The sequence below is a fragment of the Panicum virgatum genome, chromosome 1K (assembly GCF_016808335.1).
Source record: "Panicum virgatum strain AP13 chromosome 1K, P.virgatum_v5, whole genome shotgun sequence".
NCBI classification, from domain to species: domain Eukaryota; kingdom Viridiplantae; phylum Streptophyta; class Magnoliopsida; order Poales; family Poaceae; genus Panicum; species Panicum virgatum.
The window spans coordinates 812981-832771 of NC_053136.1; the positions used below are offsets into that span (position 1 = coordinate 812981).

A 19791-nucleotide genomic window follows, 5' to 3' on the forward strand; every position below is an offset into this window, starting at 1 on the left:
ACAATGCCCTCCGGTTCCACGTGTCGCACATTTAGCGTACCTAGATGATATGCAATGATGCAAATGTCTGAATGCATGGACAATGCATCAAAAAGGGCAAGCAAGATAAGCACAAGGTCGCTATTGGATGGGCATGAGCATCTAAAGAAGTGAAGGTTAAATAAACATCACACAAGTCTACCGTAGAGATAGCAAGTACAGCAAGCATGGTACACCACTAGCAGACGATATAAATAAAATGTTTCGCTTCCAAAAAGCATTACATAACTTATTTTGGAAAAGCTAAGACACAGCGTAAAGCAGGAAATGTTAGACTAGAACTTCATTAACTAGCAAGCAAGTATGAGCAAGAGAACACACTAAGGTTTTCATTTAGCTTAACCAGCCAACATAGCAAGATGGAAATAAATAGGGACTTCTATTCAACTAAAAAGAAAACACATAGAACCAAGCGATATGAAAGCAACCCATATTCTGATTCTAAACGCAACCATCTGAAATGTAAACTGAACCAAGCAATATAGAGCAAACCACATATGATCTCAAACGAGTTAACACGCAACAAAGCATTTCCTAGTAACCGCAAACAAGGAAAACTAACAATAGGAACCAAACAAAAAGTAAAAACTTAACTAGCAATAATAAATTGATAATCAAATTTTACCAGCATGATAAGCTACTAAGAAGAAGTGTAAAAACAATTAACCAATATTTATTGATAACATAAAGCATTTATTTTATCCTCAACAAGACAAACTGAACCAAAAATAGATTTACATATATTCACAAAGCTTTTGGTTCTGAAATTTTTACAGTGAACTAAACATGTAGAGAGTAAGATAATGCACAAATTTCATAATTTTTTGACTTATAGAACTACAGATATTAAATAAACAAGATAAAACAAGCATTATTCATGATTAAATCAAAACATCATAAAAACATTAAACAAACAGCAGATTAAATATTTTTCCTATGTTCTACATGCCAAAACAAAACTAACCCAACTGGTTTTACATTTTTCTCATGCTCCTAACTCCATTTATGCATTAAACAAGCTAAAAAGGCATTTATCTAGCATAATTAAAACTGCACCCAAAAAGTTGTCAAACAACACATTTCATGGTTCTATATTATAGAGCATAAAAATATGAATCTAACAAAATTGGTTTTGAATTTTTAGCATTTTCCTACTATTTTCTACGGATTTTCAAAGTTTCAAGCGATTTGGTCCCTAAAATACTATTCCTATGAGTCTATGACATTGTAGAAAACCCCCTGGACTTACTCTAATTGCTGCACGAGGTCCCTGGTCGCCATTACAGTGAGCTCGCGCTCACTGAGCTCCCTGGGGATGGCACTCCCGGCCTCCATTCTTGAAGCTAAAGGCATGGGGAGAGAGAGGAGAGTGAGGAGGTTCCATTTAGGTGACTCGGAGCACGGGGAAAGGGGTGGAAGATGGTCGGCAATGAGCGGCCATTGTTGCCTCCACGGGAGCTCGTGGGGAGGTCTGCTCCGGCAGAGAAATGGAAGGGCGCCTGTTGGGGTGGGTAGAGGAGGGAGTGTGGGTCCTTACCAAGGCCTCAAATCCGGCGGGGAATAGCCGGAGGAAGGAGCTTGATGTTGGGGGCGGAGCAGCAGCTCTAGCGGCCAGCAGATGGCCGATTCCGGTCGGGGTAGAGCACGGCCGGGCCTGCTGCTGCGCGGTGGAGGTGGAGGATGAGGTTGGGGAGGCACCCGCGGAAAGAACTGGAGGGGACGCGACCGGGGATGGCCGGCACAGCAGCAGCTCTGCTCGGCTCTCGTCTGCGCGAGGAGGAGACGACGCCGTGGACGACTTGAACACGGAACATGCTGGCCGATTCGGGAGACTTCGGAAAGAAATATCTGGACCCATAAACTGTACCCGATTAGCACTAATGATCAAGTTAAGTTCCCAATTAATCCTAATTAAGGTAAATAACACACGAGGTGTTACACAAAAGCGTATGCTGCAGGGAGCCTTCGGGAAAAGCATCCATCTCGTAGTCTTCTTCCCAGTGCACCCACATCTACGGATTTAAGAAAAGGAGGTCAGAAATCATTTTGAGGTAATCAGATTCGGAGAAGAGAAGGAATAAAATAAAATCAAGAATCCTTTTGAAACCTTCTTTTCTTTTTACGTCACTCTTTTATTTTTCCTAACGTTTGTCCTGTCTAAGCATATCCTGCAGTCAGTATGGCTCTGATACCACGCTGTCGGGACCCGGGCGTTGAATACCCGAATACCAATTGTGCTCGTTGTACTTGTCCCATGATCAGTATGCAAGTACGCACAACAACATGATATTACAACCATACATAACTTTATTACATCAGGATACAAGTCAGAGTACGAGTACAAATATATTACAGTACTTTTATTGCAGCGGAAACTGAAACACACTCGTGGGTCTTTTATTTAGGTAGAAGACTAGCAGACCCAACTACCCGCAGGCAACTGACTGGACATACGCTCAGAAGGAACCGACGTCGGGGTCTCCAAAACCAGACACAAGAAACTGGATCTCAGAGGGCATTTCATCCTCAAACTCTGTATTAAAATTAGCAACAAGGGTGAGTACAAAGTTTGTACTCGCAAGACTTCGGGTGTATAGCAAAATCCTATGATACATGCATGGTTAATCAAGGAAGGCTGACAGGTTCACTAGCACTAGGCTGCATTTTATTTGGGTGTATCACCATACGCAAAATTTTGAAAATATTTTGATTTAAATAAAATAGACCGACTTTACCAAACATGACTCCCCTTTTTCCCATTCCGATACTCTGGTCAACTAACTTGGTCCAAAATTTCTGAACCAGTGCAAGTGTTAACAAACAATTCCCATACCAACTTTCAAATCAAAAGTTCTAAAACCGGCGACTATCTCAAGCGCTCATGACCATGAGCACGGCTATTCGAATAGTTTTACACTCTGCAGAGATTGTACACTTTACCCATACGTCATGTTTCACTTTGATGCCAGCGCGTGATCAGCACGCATATACACAATTCCTTAGATGTGTCAGCAAGCTAACATGACAAAGCCGTCACATCAACCGGACCCAAAATATGCTACACAAAAGACTGTAGGAGTTTCTCGGCTCCGTACATCTAACCGGGTTAGCTACCCCGACCCGACGAACTCATCGAGCACTCGGGCGGTAGCATCCTCTCGGGGCCAACTGACTTAATAAGCTAAGGCCAGTGCCCATTTAGCCGTATGGTTGCACTGTAGTACTTGACTAGAATAGTGCCAATTACCGGTCCTTAATTTGACACGGGTGAGTAAAACCTTAAATGCGCCGGAAACGCATATGAGACCAAGACATAACCATCATCCATTTTTTTTCTCTCATCCATATTCTTTTACTCATCCTCATACCAACACGACCACTGGACCATATATTCACCCGCGTCTACCATATATTTTATCCTTTGCAAGAACTATAACTTTCTTTTTAAATCACCAACCCAAGTGATGCTACAAGAGCGACAACACAGACATAAATATATAGCAAACTAAGCTTATGACTCTAAGCAATGCCTATAACCCATAAACTTTGGGCAATAAGGAATAAAAGGGTACAAATTAACAAGAATGGTAAATGCATTTAAAGTAGGACGTGTCTACCCGACATAAAATGACATTTGGACCCATAAAATCATCATCGCATGCATATAATTGTAGGCTTGGGAATTTAAATAGGAGCAAGTATGATCAAGGGGGTGCTTGCCTTGCTGCTGCTCGGTCTCACACTCGTGCGCTGGTTCTACGCCTGGTTCGGACTCCGGCTCAGCTACGGCGGACTCGTCGGCTACTCGAAACGAACGACAAAAGGCACATGCAAGAAACCAGCAGGAACCACGAGTAAGAACCAAAACAAGGCCACAAAATGATAGAGCATGATTTTAGAAAATTTTAGGAAAAAGAATCACTCAATTTGGAGTTAAAATGAGAAAGTTATGCATGTTTGAAAATTAAATTCAAGATTAAAAGGTGAAAACAACTATGCTGAAGAACCCTAGGTTTTTCCTGATTTTCTCCATTTATTTTCTTACTGGAAATTCATATGAGAAAAGGTTTGTTTCACTGACATGTGGGGCCCATGGTATAGAGTATAAACCCTGTATCAAGACATGTATTCATGATTTATTTTTCTAAAGGAAAGGGCATCGCTGACGTCATCGCGACGTCAGCATGACGCCACTGCCCAAAGCAGGGCAGAGCCGCGCGCTTGCCGGCGTACCGCGTGCGCTGGAGGCGCGCTCGCGCCGGGTTAGCTGTGCGTGCATGTGCGCGTGTGCACGTGCTACCGGCCAAGCTGCGGCTCGGGACCCGAGGGTCACCGGAGCCTCGGCGGTGGCGTGCAGAGCGGCGGCCGGAGGCAAAGCTGCGTTGCCAGACCAAATCAGCCACGCCCAAGCCCGGGGAAGCTGCCGGGGAGGCTCACCTTGACACGAGGAAGCTCGTGGTGTGGCTAAATCGGGCGGGAAAAGACCGAAGTCGGTGGAACACGGCGGCGGGCGGCGGTGAGTGGCGGCGGAACGTGGCAGGGGCTCGAGAGGAAGGAGGGGTGGCTCGCACGGAGGACAGCGGGGTCCTGCGAGTCGTGAGCGACAGCTCATGGGCGTCAGAGGGCGCCCAAGCTCTCACCGCGACTCGCCGGGGCTCGCCGGCTCCGAGAACGATGGTGGCGGCGGTGTAGCTAGTGGAGAAGGGGAGAGGAGCAATTGGCACAGGAAAGGAGAAATTGGCGAGCAGCTCTCGATGCTATGCACGCCAGAGGGCTTATGGCGCTGTGAGGGGGAGCGAGGTGGCCATGGCGGGGCCCGGCGGCGAGCTCCACCTGGACTAGGAACAGAGGGCCAGAGGGGAGTAAAGGAGGGGAAGAGGTGGCCACGAGCTGGACATGAGGGAGCAGTGCGCGGTGCTGGAGCGCCAATGTCCAGCGCACGTCCTCACTCCGGGCGGCGCGGTTGGACGGCGTGGCGCTTGCGGATTCCACCGCCGCACAGGGAGGGGAGGGGGTTCGAGGCGGCGCACAGGGGCGACGGGGGCTGCAGCGCTGCGGTGTGGCGTCGATTGACGCGGCCTGGAGGAACAGCGCGGGGCTGTGGCCGTGTACGGGGCAGCGTGGCGCAGCAGCAGGCGGTGCGGGGTGCAGCGGCGCGCGGCGCGTGGAGGAGGAAGACGACGGCCTGGCGTGTGGGCCCGGCGCGTTAGCGGCACGGGGGTGGAGAGAGGAGAAGAGGCGGGCCGCTGCGGCGGATCGGGCCGGCCTAGGTGGGGAGGAGGGAAAAGAGGAGGGGAGAAAAGGAGAGAGGCGGGCCGGCTGGGCTGGTTCTGGCTCATGCCGAGGTGAGCCCCTTTTCTTTTTTTTCGAAAACAAACCAAAGTTTCAAATTCAAACAGAAGTTATTCAAAGACATTTGGAAACTTAACAAGTATGATCTAGCATTTTTAACATGGTTTTGTTTCCTTTTTTTACTAACATTTCTTTTTATTCACAAGGATATTTTATGCGCAAAAACATGAGAAGATCCAAATAAAACCAAATGAAATTTATTCAAATTGTTTGGATGCTTTTCATTTTATTAGTGTTCATTTTATTTTTGGGCTGTGACAGGCGGCCGGGGCACGGGCAAGGCGTCGGGGGCGGCGGGCTCGGCGGCCGGGCGACGGCGCGATGGGCATGGCGTCGGGGGCGCCGGGCTCGGCGGCCGGGGACGGCGCGACGGTCAGGGCGCCGATCTTGGCGGCCGCGAGACAGCCAAGCTGTCGGGGGAGAACGGACTATCAGGCTGCGAGCGGGTTCCACAAGTTTGCAGGCTGAAATTTGAGAGGCTTATTGGAGTTGGGCTCTGATTTAAGCTCTTAATTTTTATAGATGGACTCTTATTTGAAGAAATAGAGTGTTGATTTTGAGAGGCCCATTGCAGATGCTCAGTGACACTCCATCCATCGCGTGCCAAAATAATAATATAATAGACCAATGCAAATTAAATCAAACGTGCAGGTGCAGGTGCAGGTGCAGGTGCGGGGCATGCAACAACCATCGTCGTCTATCCTTGTCCATCGATCCAGCCTTATTAGCTTGCTTGTCGATCGATGGTGAACGAAACTAATCATGCATGCATAAACTATATCGTAGCTCCAACCAAATTAATAACCTCCTATGCACGTATGTAACCAGGGATGAAAACGGTTGGAAACGGTAATTATTCGGTAATCAGTTTTTTTGTTGTTTTTCTTTGATTGCGAATAAATAGGATATATAATCTTGTATACAAATTTGTATTCTTGTTTTGAGAATTGAGCTTGTAAATATTCATAAAAGGTAAACCTTAAATTCATCCTATATTTTCTCAAATGATAGATATAAAATTCGGTATGGATTCGGAAACAAATTCGGTATTTTTTTCACTTTTTTTTGTTGTAGGGAGCAAATAATGCATAAAATAATTTATGCAAAATTTTATTCTTATTTGTAATAATATGCTTGATAATATAAGAAATGATCACCATCAAATTTTATACATATTTATTTTAAAATATTAAATTTATTCTAACAGTTCAGATTACCACTTTCATCCCTATATGTAACTATTAGTTATGGTTGGGTTACCCGCAAAAGAATAGTTATAATTTTTTAGCATAAAAAATTAATTAGTTATCGTTTTTTTAGCATAAAAAATTAACTAGTTATCGTTGGGTCTTGCATGCAAAACGGAATGGCCCAGGTCGTAACAAAAGTCAGCCAGCAGTCCTAAGCAACAACAGGGTTCTGCTATTAACTGTTCGTTGTTGATATATACACATTCATGCATGTTTTATTTTGTTCATTCAGGTCAATTCATTCATCGACATATCCGCGCATGCATGATAGGACGAATGCATGCAAGCCACCACATTAAGGCCCCCAAAATTTTTTCTAAAGTATCCGTCACATCGAATATTCGGACATATACATGAAGTATTAAATGCAGTTAAAAAATAACTAATTAACAGTTTAACTGATTAGCATGAGATGAATCTTTTAATCTTAATTAGTCCATAATTAGATACTATTTGTCAAGTAACAACGAAATATGCTACAGTACCAAAACTAAGGCTGTCTGGTAACCCAAACTCTAGTTGGCATGCTGTTGTTTTCAACTAATATGTGGATAACCCTTTAGTTTTGATTGGTGGATCCAACCGAGACTAAAATGTCCCTGCCCCCCCTCTCCCCCACTAGCTGGTATTAAAGCCTTCATTAGTCCTTAGGCTCAACTGCAGTAGGGAGTAATGTCAAAGATCAAAGACTTATATTATTAGTGAGGGCAAGCGCATAAGCGGGAACTCTTCGAGGAGAGCAGACAACCACCGCATCTAATATAGAACAATTAACTAATAAAAATAGAGTGCCAATCATAGTTATGGTTCGACCACAAAGTAATTAAGGTGATCCTTGCTAATCCATCTTTTATTTGATCGAACGATACAGTATATATAGATTGGGAAACCCCCAACAGATATATAGAGGAAACAAACAAATTTATTGTTTTTTTAAAAAAAAATCTGCCAGGAGCTCTGGCGCATCTTGTAAGAAGGAGTGGAGCACCCGCGCCCGGCCGGCGTCGAACGCGGGTGGGCTTGCCCAGCCCCAGCTGAGCTAACCAACCGAGCTGGGGCTCGGTCCCAAACAAATTTATTGTGGAAGGACAGTTCGTTATCCATCACATCTAGAGCCTATAGGTAGAGAAGCTGGACGGAACAGTGCGCTTTTCGAGCCGAGACCGAGAGCCTGGAGCAGCCGGATCGGAGCCGGCTCCGTCTTTTTTTTTTGATAAAGCGGACCTGTATTTAAAGGTTAAGGAGTACATACGAGTACACGTATAGATACACTGTACAAGGATACAGAGAACAGCTGTCCCATACAAAAAGCGAACAGGCCCCTAGAAAGAACTGAAAATTCAAATAAGTCCCTGGACCTGAAGCTTCGTGAGGCCGATTCCACCGACGCCGGAGGCTGACGCCGCCGCCGCCGGCAGACCCGGCCGTCTCCTTCAAACCCAAACCGGAGCGAGCTCCATCGCACGCAGGCTTTAACTTGAGCCGGAGAAGACACCCGAAGCCGGAGCTCGGGATGAGCAAAAGCTGAACGCACCGTCAGCCGGGGCAGCGCCCCAAGCTCCAACCGGCACGGATCTGTGCTCGCCGACGGCAGCCAAGACCAACGTAGGGACGTCGAGCTGGATCCACCCTCCCACCAACCTGCACACCCCAATTGCCTCTGCAACCTTGGATAAAAAGGCCGGAACACACCTCGCCACGCCGACGACAAAGACGAAGAAGCTCCGGCGCTGGACTCCTGTACACAGACCTCACAAAGGAAGCCCGACTTCCACGAGCTCGCCGTCGGTGCCGGAGAGGAGCACCGCCGAGACGGGGACGACCACGGGAGAACCTTATTCCGCCGCCACGCCATCGCCGCCACCGCCTCGACGACCCGGCTCCGTCTTGTCGCCGTGCAAAATGGTTCCGGCTCCCCCCAACCTTCCCGGCACAAGTACTCCATCGACGCGAGCATTTGGTCAGCTCCGGCGCACAAGCTGCCGGTGGAGCCGTCGCGAGGGAACGGACTCCTCCCAAACCACGTGTCCTTCCCTATGTGTTTTGCATGTATCATACGGCTCTGCCTCACTAAATAATTACTAACCTCCGTTCACAAATAATTGATAATTTTGACTTTACTATTTAAAATTTGACCTTCAATTTTTTCATAAATTCATTGCTATGCTATTTTAAACATGTGCCATACTTAAAATATTCTTGACACAAAATACAATGATACTCTAAGTATTCTCGTTAACTGGATAGTTTTAAAATAATTAGCGGTCAAAGTAGCAATAGTAAAAGTTAAAGTTGACAAGTATTCGTGAACGGAGGTTAGTAATTATTTTATTTTGCTAGCAACCAGCAATAGTATTTTTATCTCACAACAAACCAGCACCAGCCACCGACCACCAACCAGTCAGCAATATTTTTTCTCACAGAAAATCAACACCAACCACCAGTCACAGCCAGCCGAACAGAGTGAATGGTTTATGCATATCAGGACCACAACTAGCTATTTTAATCGTACTTCCTCTTCTCTTTAATTTCTTGCTATTACGAAAAGTAATTTCATGTTTTGCAGATATCAATTGATACATGTATCTTGCCTTATGTAAATCGAAATAAATCGTTGTATGCACTCTAACTAACCCATTTTGGTACCACGTGATATTTATACACGCTACTATACTAATCTCTTGTATGGATCGACACGTATAGCTAAGATGGGTATTATTATTGTTTGAATAGGATGATCAACTACTTATTAAGTATAGCTAGCTAGCATCCAATTAGTATCCTACATATATCAGCATGCATTTAGCTGATATTGACGTCGTAACGAGTCCCTAGCTTCAGTGTTGTGCTGACCAGTCAAACAGGCCAGGGCTGCTTACCCTTATTTGGGCCGGCCCACGACCTGTAAGTCGGTCGGGCCCCAGGTCAGTTTTTCCTCTAAAGGTGTTCGGCTGGTAGAATAAATTGTATTAGGCTGATAGAATAAATAGTATTATATAAGAGGAAATAAATTGGGATAAATCGAAACAAGCCGTGGCAAGATCAGCCGAACAGCCTCCAAACCGCCTTTCATCATCATCAGAGGGGAAAAGAAAAAAAAAGAAGATTAGGGTTTGGTGCTCCCACCAGATCAGTTGTTGTTCTAGGGTTTGTTTGGTAGGGCTCCAACTCCGGCTCCACCGGCAGCTTCTGCTGGAGCTCTACCGAACACTCTAAAAGTGAAGCGGCTCCATACTATAGCAGGTGAGAAGGTGGAGTAGCAGTTTTAACTACGAGAAGGTAGAGCCGGTGCAGCCACAAAAACCGTAGCACAGCAGCTTTAACTGCGAGAAGTTGGAGCCGGTGGAGAAAAAAAAAAACAGCTCCAGCTCAGGAGCCGGAGCCCTCCCAGGCCCCTATTCTCCCCGCCGCATCTCGAACCAGACCAAAACCCTAACCCCGCGGACGCTCGACGCCGGGAGGCCGCGGATCCTCCCCCGCCGGGAGACGGCGAGGAGGACTACGCCTCCACCCGTTGCCCCAAAGGTAATCCTCTTCTGCTTCGATTGCATCTCCCCCCACCTCCGCTTGGCAGGCGCTTGCTTCAGATTAGGTTTTCAGATTCGCTAATCCTCGCGCCTCTCTGCAGCACCCATGGCGAACCTCGGCGGCGGCGCCGAGGCGCACGCGCGCTTCAAGCAGTACGAGTACCGCGCCAACTCCAGCCTCGTCCTCACCACCGACTCCCGCCCCCGCGACACCCACGAGCCCACCGGCGAGCCCGAGACGCTCTGGGGCCGCATCGACCCCAAGTCCTTCGGCGACCGCGCCGTCCAGAACAAGCCGCCCGAGCTCCAGGAGAAGCTCACCAAGGCGCGCACCAAGAAGACCAAGCGCGACGCCGCCGACCCCGACCTCCCCCGCCGCGACGCCAAGCGCAGGCGCCGCGCCGCCTCCACCCACGACGTCACCGTCCTCTCCCTCACCGACGACGTCGTCTACAAGCCCCAGACCAAGGAGACGCGAGCCGCCTACGAGGCCCTGCTCAGCGTCATCCAGCAGCAGCTCGGAGGCCAGCCGCTCGACGTTCTCGCCGGGGCCGCCGACGAGGTGCTCGCCACCCTCAAGAATGACAAGATGAAGAACCCGGACAAGAAGAAGGACATTGAGCAGCTCCTCAACCCCATCTCTAGCCAGCTCTTTGATCAGCTCGTCTCCATTGGCAAGCTCATCACCGACTTCCATGATGCGGCGGCCGGCGACGCCGCCGGTGCGCCTTCTGGCGCCGCAATGGACACAACACTGGATGATGATGTTGGTGTTGCTGTCGAGTTTGAAGAATCAGATGAGGACGACGAAAGTGATTTTGATCAGGTAACGTATTTGCATACCTGATCTACAGTATTTATTTATTTATTTATTTTTGTTGCCGCACTGGCTTAATGAACCACTGCGTGTTTGTGCTTACTATTACCACTGCCTGTTTGTGCTCACCAGGTGCAAGATGACTTGGATGAGGATGACGAGGACGAAGCAACCGAGTTGAATGGTCCTGGAGGTATGCAGATGGGTGGTGAGTTAGATGATGACGACTTGCAGAACGCCAACCAGGGGCTGGCCGTTAATGTTCAGGACATTGATGCTTACTGGCTTCAGAGGAAGATATCCCAAGCATATGGGGACGGGGACATTGATGCCCAGCAGAGCCAGAAGCTAGCTGAGGATATCTTGAAGATCATTGCCGAGGGTGACGACCGAGATGTCGAGAATCGCCTTGTCATGCTCTTGGACTACGAGAAGTTTGATCTCATTAAGTTGCTGCTGCGCAACCGCCTCAAGATAGTCTGGTGTACCCGCTTAGCCAGGGCTGAAGATCAGGAACAGAGGAAGAAGATAGAGGAAGAGATGGCAAGTGACCCGAGCTTGGCTCCAATATTGGAGCAGCTACATGCAACCAGAGCCTCTGCAAAGGAGAGGCAGAAGAACCTGGAGAAAAGCATCAGGGATGAGGCCAAGAGGCTCCTCAACAATGATGGTTCTGGCGCTGATGGCGCAAGGGATCGCAGGGCAGCCGAGCGGGATATGGAGAGTGGATGGTTGAAAGGACAGAGGCAGCTGCTTGATCTTGATAGCCTTGCTTTTCACCAGGGCGGTCTCTTCATGGCTAACAAGAAATGTGAACTTCCTCCTGGGTCGTTTAGAACCCCTCATAAGGGATACGAGGAGGTTCATGTGCCTGCATTGAAAGCTAAGCCCTACGAAGCCGGGGAGAAGATTGTGAAGATATCTGACTTGCCAGAGTGGGCACAGCCAGCTTTTGAAGGGATGTCTGCGCTGAACAGAGTTCAGAGCAGTGTCTATGATACTGCACTCTTCAAGCCGGATAACATCCTTCTCTGTGCTCCGACTGGTGCTGGCAAAACAAATGTGGCTGTTCTTACGATTCTTCAGCAGATCGGTCTGCATATGAAGGATGGAGAGTTTGACAATACCAAGTACAAAATTGTCTATGTGGCCCCAATGAAGGCCTTGGTTGCTGAGGTTGTTGGCAATTTATCAAAGCGTTTGGCACCTTACAACGTTACTGTTAGGGAGCTCAGTGGGGACCAAAACCTGACCAAGCAACAGATTGATGAAACTCAGATTATTGTCACGACACCTGAGAAATGGGATATTGTGACTAGGAAATCAGGGGATAGAACCTATACACAAATGGTGAAGCTGTTAATCATTGATGAGATCCACCTGCTGCATGATAACAGAGGGCCTGTTCTGGAGAGCATTGTTGCCAGGACTGTCAGGCAGATTGAGACGACCAAGGAACACATTCGTCTTGTTGGGCTCTCTGCGACACTACCAAACCATGAAGATGTCGCGTTATTCTTGCGTGTTCGTAAACCAAGCATTTTCCATTTCGACAACAGTTACCGACCTTGCCCTCTTGCTCAGCAATACATTGGGATCACTGTGAGGAAACCACTACAGAGGTTCCAGTTGATGAATGAAATTTGTTATGAGAAGGTTATGGCTGCCGCTGGTAAGCATCAAGTGCTTATATTTGTACACTCAAGGAAGGAGACGGCGAAAACTGCCAAAGCAATCAGAGATACAGCTTTGGCTAACGATACAGTTAGCCGCTTCCTGAAGAACGAGAGTGCAAGCCAAGAGATCCTTGGCACTCATGCAGAACTTGTTAAAAACAATGATCTTAAGGACCTCCTGCCCTATGGGTTTGCCATTCATCATGCTGGGATGGTGAGGGTTGACCGTGAACTTGTTGAGGAGCTTTTTGCTGATAAACACATACAGGTTCTTGTATCTACTGCCACCCTTGCATGGGGTGTCAATTTGCCTGCACATACTGTTATTATAAAGGGTACCCAGATTTACAACCCGGAAAAAGGTGCTTGGACAGAACTAAGTCCGCTGGATGTTATGCAGATGCTTGGCCGTGCAGGAAGGCCTCAGTATGATACACATGGAGAGGGAATAATCTTGACTGGCCACAGTGAATTGCAGTTTTACCTGTCCCTTATGAATCAGCAGCTACCTATTGAGAGTCAGTTCGTGTCCAAATTAGCTGATCAATTGAATGCAGAGATTGTTCTGGGGACTATTCAGAATGCTCGGGAGGCATGCTCGTGGCTTGGCTACACTTACCTCTATATCCGAATGCTCCGCAATCCGGCATTGTATGGTTTGCCAGAAGACATCTTGGAAACTGATAAAACACTAGATGAAAGGAGAGCTGACTTGGTGAGTACATTCTGTATTTCTGTTTGTTTTTGAAGTTGTCATAGTTTCTCATCCTTGCTGTTTAATTTATCAATTATTATTGCACTGGCTCTTGCCTATGTGAAGTTGTGACTGTGCTCTAATTGATGATGTATTCCTTAGGTGAGTCTATCTCTAGATGTAATCTGCCCCATAGGTTCTCATAATGCACATGCAAAAAATTTATTAAACCTTTTGTTCTAATCTAGCAGTCAACAATTGTATTAACCTAGCGTCATTGGTGAATATTCTCTGCAGTAGTGGTAAATTATGTTTGCTGCTTTGCTTGGGCAATGGTTTCCTTGTGCGATTACAAGATCTACACACTTGGACTGTAGGACAACCTTGTAGCATTTGTTCAATTTCCTCTGTGCAGCATAAATTTATTGATGTGTGTAGTGGTTGCACTAGTAGTGAAATATCCCAAAGAAACCAGTTTGTTTGCGATGTTCTTTCAACTCACCTTTCCACAATTCATGTACCATCATATTTGTGTGTTTCTTTCACATGTGTAATAATAATGATGTGGATATTGGCTTGGTAAAGAATTGCCACAGTTTTTCTCCACAGGTACACTGGTAAAAAACATAACTTGTTTGTATCACCTGCACATTGTGTGCTGTTATTTCACATGTGCATATGATAATAACGTGGGGTGGGTATTATGTAGGTATATAAAAAATTGGTACTTCTTCTGGTAGGCACACATATTGAATACATATATTTTGTTTTTGATAGACATTTTACAATTTTTTGTGGATGCAATTTCCTTCAGGAAGTACGATATCGAACTTGTTATATGATAACATAAATGGAAGGAAATAATATTGGAACCCTCTCAAATTAGTGTTATTTTTGTTAGATGTTCTTTTTTACTTCATTTTTGTTAGATGTTGGTTGATGATATTCTCTTGTGCCAGATGAGTCTTGTGTTTGTTGGAGTGTTATATGTACTTCATGGTACTACAAGATTTGAAGAAGTTTTAGGCTTAAAATTATTTCTTCGTTATAATAGTTGTTATTGTGAAGACAATTGATTTTACAGCATATTATCTGTACCTGTTCCATTCTTGATCTTTTGTATTTTTGTGCTGCTGCAGATACATTCGGCTGCAAATCTACTGGATAGGAACAATTTGATCAAGTACGACAGGAAGACAGGGTACTTTCAAGTTACTGACCTGGGAAGGATTGCGAGTTATTACTATATTAGTCATGGGACTATCTCAACATACAATGAGTACCTGAAGCCTACAATGGGTGATATTGAGCTGTGTCGACTGTTTTCGCTGAGTGAAGAGTTCAAGTATGTTGGTGTCAGGCAAGATGAGAAAATGGAACTGGCGAAACTTTTGGATCGCGTCCCGATTCCTGTGAAAGAGAGCTTGGAGGAACCCAGTGCAAAGATCAACGTTCTGCTGCAAGCATATATTTCCAGGCTGAAACTGGAAGGCCTTTCTCTTAGTTCTGATATGGTCTACATCAGACAGGTAACATGTTTTCCCTGCCAACTACACTTTCTAAACTTTATTTGCATGCTTTTCACCTTACTGAATACAGTTACTGATCCTGAATTTCTTGCTTACTCATTGTTATGTTTTCCCCTTCTTTAATGCAGAGTGCTGGCCGCCTTTTACGAGCACTATTTGAGATTGTTTTGAAGAGGGGATGGGCTCAACTAGCAGAGAAGGCACTGAATCTTTGCAAGATGGTTGATAAACAAATGTGGAGTGTCCAAACTCCCTTGCGCCAATTTCCTGGAATTCCAAAGGAGATTCTGATGAAATTGGAGAAAAAGGAGTTGGCTTGGGAGAGGTACTATGATCTGTCATCACAGGAAATTGGTGAACTGATTCGCTATCCTAAGATGGGGAGGCAGCTGCACAAGTGCATCCACCAGCTGCCAAAGTTGAATCTGTCAGCCCATGTCCAACCCTTTACCCGTACAGTTTTGGGTTTTGAGCTGACCATTACACCTGATTTCCAGTGGGATGATAAGGTACATGGATATGTGGAGCCCTTCTGGGTTATCGTTGAGGACAATGACGGCGAGTACATTCTTCACCATGAATATTTCATGCTTAAGAAGCAATATGTTGATGAGGATCATACATTGAATTTCACAGTGCCAATATATGAGCCACTTCCCCCACAGTATTTTATACGTGTTGTGTCTGATAAGTGGCTTGGTTCTCAGACAATTCTCCCTGTCTGCTTCAGGCATTTAATTCTACCAGAAAAATATGCCCCACCAACTGAATTGCTTGATCTGCAGCCTCTTCCTGTCAGTGCACTGAGAAATGCACGGTATGAAGGCCTCTACAGTGCTTTCAAGCATTTCAATCCCATCCAGACTCAAGTATTCACTGTCTTGTATAACAGTGATGACAGTGTATTGGTTGCTGCGCCAACGGGCAGTGGGAAGACAATATGTGCTGAGTTTGCTATACTAAGGAACCACCAGAGGGCAGTGTCTGGTGAGAGCAACATGCGGGTTGTTTATATAGCTCCCATTGAAGCTCTTGCAAAAGAAAGATACAGGGACTGGGAGCGGAAATTTGGAGAATTTGCCAAGGTAGTTGAGCTCACTGGTGAAACTGCAGCTGATTTAAAGCTTCTGGATAAAGGGGAGATCATAATCAGTACTCCTGAGAAGTGGGATGCACTGTCTCGCAGGTGGAAACAGCGAAAGCACATTCAACAGGTCAGCTTATTCATAGTTGATGAGCTGCATCTACTTGGGTCTGACAAGGGACATGTTTTGGAAGTCATTGTCTCTAGGATGAGGCGTATTTCAAGCCATATTGGCAGTAACATACGGATCGTAGCACTTTCAGCATCACTTGCAAATGCTAAGGATCTTGGTGAATGGATTGGTGCCACCTCTCATGGTCTCTTTAACTTCCCTCCAGCAGTGCGACCTGTGCCATTGGAAATTCACATTCAAGGTGTGGATATAGCAAACTTTGAGGCAAGGATGCAAGCAATGACAAAGCCTACATACACTGCCATCACACAGCATGCCAAGAGTGGTAAACCTGCCCTGGTGTATGTACCAACAAGGAAGCATGCAAGGTTGACTGCATTGGACTTGTGTGCATACTCTAGTGTTGAGGGTGGTGGAACACCATTTCTCCTTGGGTCAGAAGATGAGATGGATACTTTCACCAGAGGTGTTGAAGAAGAGACGCTAAAAAATACACTTAAATGTGGTGTAGGCTACTTGCACGAGGGTCTAAGTGAACTTGATCAGGAACTTGTAACCCAGCTATTCCTTGGCGGGAGGATCCAAGTGTGTGTTGCGAGCAGCACAATGTGCTGGGGAAGACCTTTGCCTGCTCATTTGGTTGTTGTCATGGGGACTCAGTATTATGATGGGCGTGAGAATGCTCACACTGATTATCCAATAACAGATCTGCTCCAGATGATGGGCCATGCCAGCAGGCCACTTCAAGACAACTCAGGGAAATGTGTTATATTATGCCATGCACCTCGCAAAGAGTACTACAAGAAGTTCCTTTTTGAGGCCTTCCCTGTTGAGAGCAATCTTCACCATTTCTTGCACGATCATATGAATGCTGAAGTGGTTGTTGGTGTTGTGGAGAATAAGCAAGATGCCGTGGATTACCTTACTTGGACATTCATGTATCGTCGGTTGACAAAGAATCCTAACTACTATAATCTTCAGGGTGTAAGTCACAGGCATCTTTCGGATCATCTTTCTGAGTTAGTTGAAACTGTCCTGAATGATTTGGAATCAAGCAAGTGTGTGGCAATAGAGGAGGACATGTACCTGAAGCCCCTCAACCTTGGCCTTATTGCTTCATACTACTATATTAGCTACACAACTATTGAACGTTTCAGTTCTATGCTGACCCAGAAGACTAAGATGAAAGGACTCCTGGAGATTCTAGCATCTGCATCAGAGTATGCAGAGCTTCCAGGTCGTCCAGGTGAGGAAGAATTCATCGAGAGGCTTGTTCGCCACCAGAGGTTCTCTATTGAGAAGCCCAAGTATGGTGATCCGCATGTGAAGGCCAATGCTCTGCTGCAAGCCCATTTTTCAAGGCACACAGTAGTTGGGAACCTGGCAGCTGATCAGCGGGAGATTCTCCTTTCTGCCCATAGGTTGCTCCAGGCAATGGTTGATGTTATTTCCAGCAATGGTTGGCTTAGTCTCGCTCTCAATGCAATGGAATTGAGTCAAATGGTGACACAAGGCATGTGGGATCGTGATTCTGTCCTGCTTCAAGTTCCACACTTCACAAAGGAGTTGGCTCGAAGGTGCCAGGAAAATGAGGGGAAGCCCATTGAGAGTGTCTTTGATCTTGTTGAGATGGGTATCGATGAGATGCGGGATCTCCTGCAGCTATCAAACTCTCAGCTGCAGGACATCATTGAATTCTTCAAGCGGTTCCCCAATGTTGATATGGCCTATGAGGTCCGCGAAGCTGATGACATAAGTGCCGGTGACAATGTAACAGTGCAGGTAACGCTGGAACGTGACATGACGAACTTGTCTGAGGTTGGGCCAGTTCATGCGCCTAGGTTCCCCAAGACAAAGGAAGAAGGCTGGTGGCTTGTAATTGGTGACAGCTCCACCAACCAGTTGCTGGCAATCAAGAGAGTGGCGCTCCAGAAGAGGGCAAGGGTGAAACTCGAGTTCAGCGCTCCTGCAGAAGCTGGGAGAAAGGATTACATGATTTACCTGATGTCAGATTCTTACTTGGGCTGCGATCAGGAGTATGAGTTCACAGTTGATGTCAAGGATGCTGGTGGGGATTGATGATGAAGATCGGGAAGTGCTACCTGTCTCTGGGTTGCTAGAACGCTGTTGTGCTTCTAGAGTGTACTGTAGCTCATATTTGGTATTTTTATAACATTCTGTTCCTTGTAACCTAAACCTTTGGAGCTTATTTTGAATGTTAACTGGTGAACCTTGTTAGCTGCCCCTTGTACTCAGCCATGAGCTGAAGTAGCAGACTCTTATCCTGTTTTGGCTGTATTGCGAGGATGACGCTCTGTAACACACTTGAGCCGCACGGTATATGGATCTGTGTCTTTCCAAAAGCTTTCTGCTGGTGCTGTGATCTTTGGTTTAGGCGTTGTTTATTTTGGCGATGGATTCTTTTAACATCTTAACTTGATGATTACTGGTCTGATGATGGTGCTATGTAGGCATGCACATCTGCGGTCCGTGTCAACGATAGCTCTGTAGACCTGCCTGTGCAAGTAATTGATATGTAGGCTATTTTGAATGTTTATTACTCTGGTTTAGAATGTTAAACGTGGATTGCTCTTTTGCATTAGCAATTAATTGGTATAAATATTGCTTACCTTCAGCTGAGAGTAAATAACTCGGTAAACATTTTCGGGGTGGAGGGTGTACATGATTTGTTCCTCAAGGCCGTGGTGTTGGAGGGCCAGCGGCAACACCCGCGGAGATCGGCAGCTACGCGGTTTAAAGGTGCGGAGGTGAACTTTGGTCACGGATAACATGGCAGAGACGGTGGACTTTACCACCGTGATGATGAATGTAAATTGTTCTCATTTGTTAATTTCTTGGTCCATATTATGCTAGTACTACCTTCTTTTAGTATATGTTCAATTCAATTGTTTATCAGATGATGTAACCGTGGTCCTACACACCTAGGATTTGTGTGTCCATCACATTGGTCAGCGCAAGAAATGAATTTCAGTATTGGCTCGCTCCACTTGACCATGCTCATCCTATAGCACAACTAATGCTCTATTTGAATGTCAAAATTAAAATGGTTTTGTCTTTTTCTTAACAAAATATTGTTTTAGCATATTAGTGGGCCATTTCTTTTGAAGGTCAAAAAGCTGATTTTTCAAAATTAAAATTGTTTAATATTGTTTTACCTTGACGAGATAACGCTCTACGACGACAGGTCTGCACTCTGCTGCTGTCCAGCCCAAAACATACAAGCACTCAAGGATGGTGGTGGCTTGTCGTCGTCAGTCGCAGTGGCCGCGGCACCGTCCACCGGCGGGAAGACCGCGCTCAGAGGGGGAGCAGTGAGAATTGAACAGATAAGAAGGAGCGAGACGCACCTTGAGCGGCTACATATGTTCGGCCGAAATAATGGAACCGAGCGGTGCAGCATCTACGATGAATATTTGTATATGGGGATGGCTCCGCTCTGGATGTCTATGAACCAAACACTATGGAAATTGGGATGGAGCGGCTCCATCCACCCCCATCCCACCAACCAAACACACCCTAAGGGTGCGCCTAATGATCATCAGAGGTAATGAGTGTTGCATCTGAGTTCTGCTTATTAGCGTTAGGAACTTAATTAGGATTATACTTGGACCGAAGCAATATTAATGGTCAACTTGTTAGAATATGTGTACTAGAGATAGCATGGAACAT

General features: G+C 46.1%; 1 protein-coding gene across 1 annotated transcript; it reads left to right on the forward strand.

The window, feature by feature from the left end:
• The first annotated feature begins 9948 nt into the window (after nucleotides 1-9948).
• On the forward strand, nucleotides 9949-18464 carry LOC120675858 (DExH-box ATP-dependent RNA helicase DExH12-like). Its single transcript, XM_039957367.1, has 5 exons — nucleotides 9949-10166; nucleotides 10270-10994; nucleotides 11118-13376; nucleotides 14495-14884; nucleotides 15013-18464. The coding sequence occupies exons 2-5, from the start codon at nucleotides 10275-10277 to the stop codon at nucleotides 18178-18180; spliced, it is 6537 nt and encodes a 2178-aa protein (XP_039813301.1). The 5' UTR covers nucleotides 9949-10166; nucleotides 10270-10274; the 3' UTR covers nucleotides 18181-18464.
• The last annotated feature ends 1327 nt before the right edge of the window (nucleotides 18465-19791 follow it).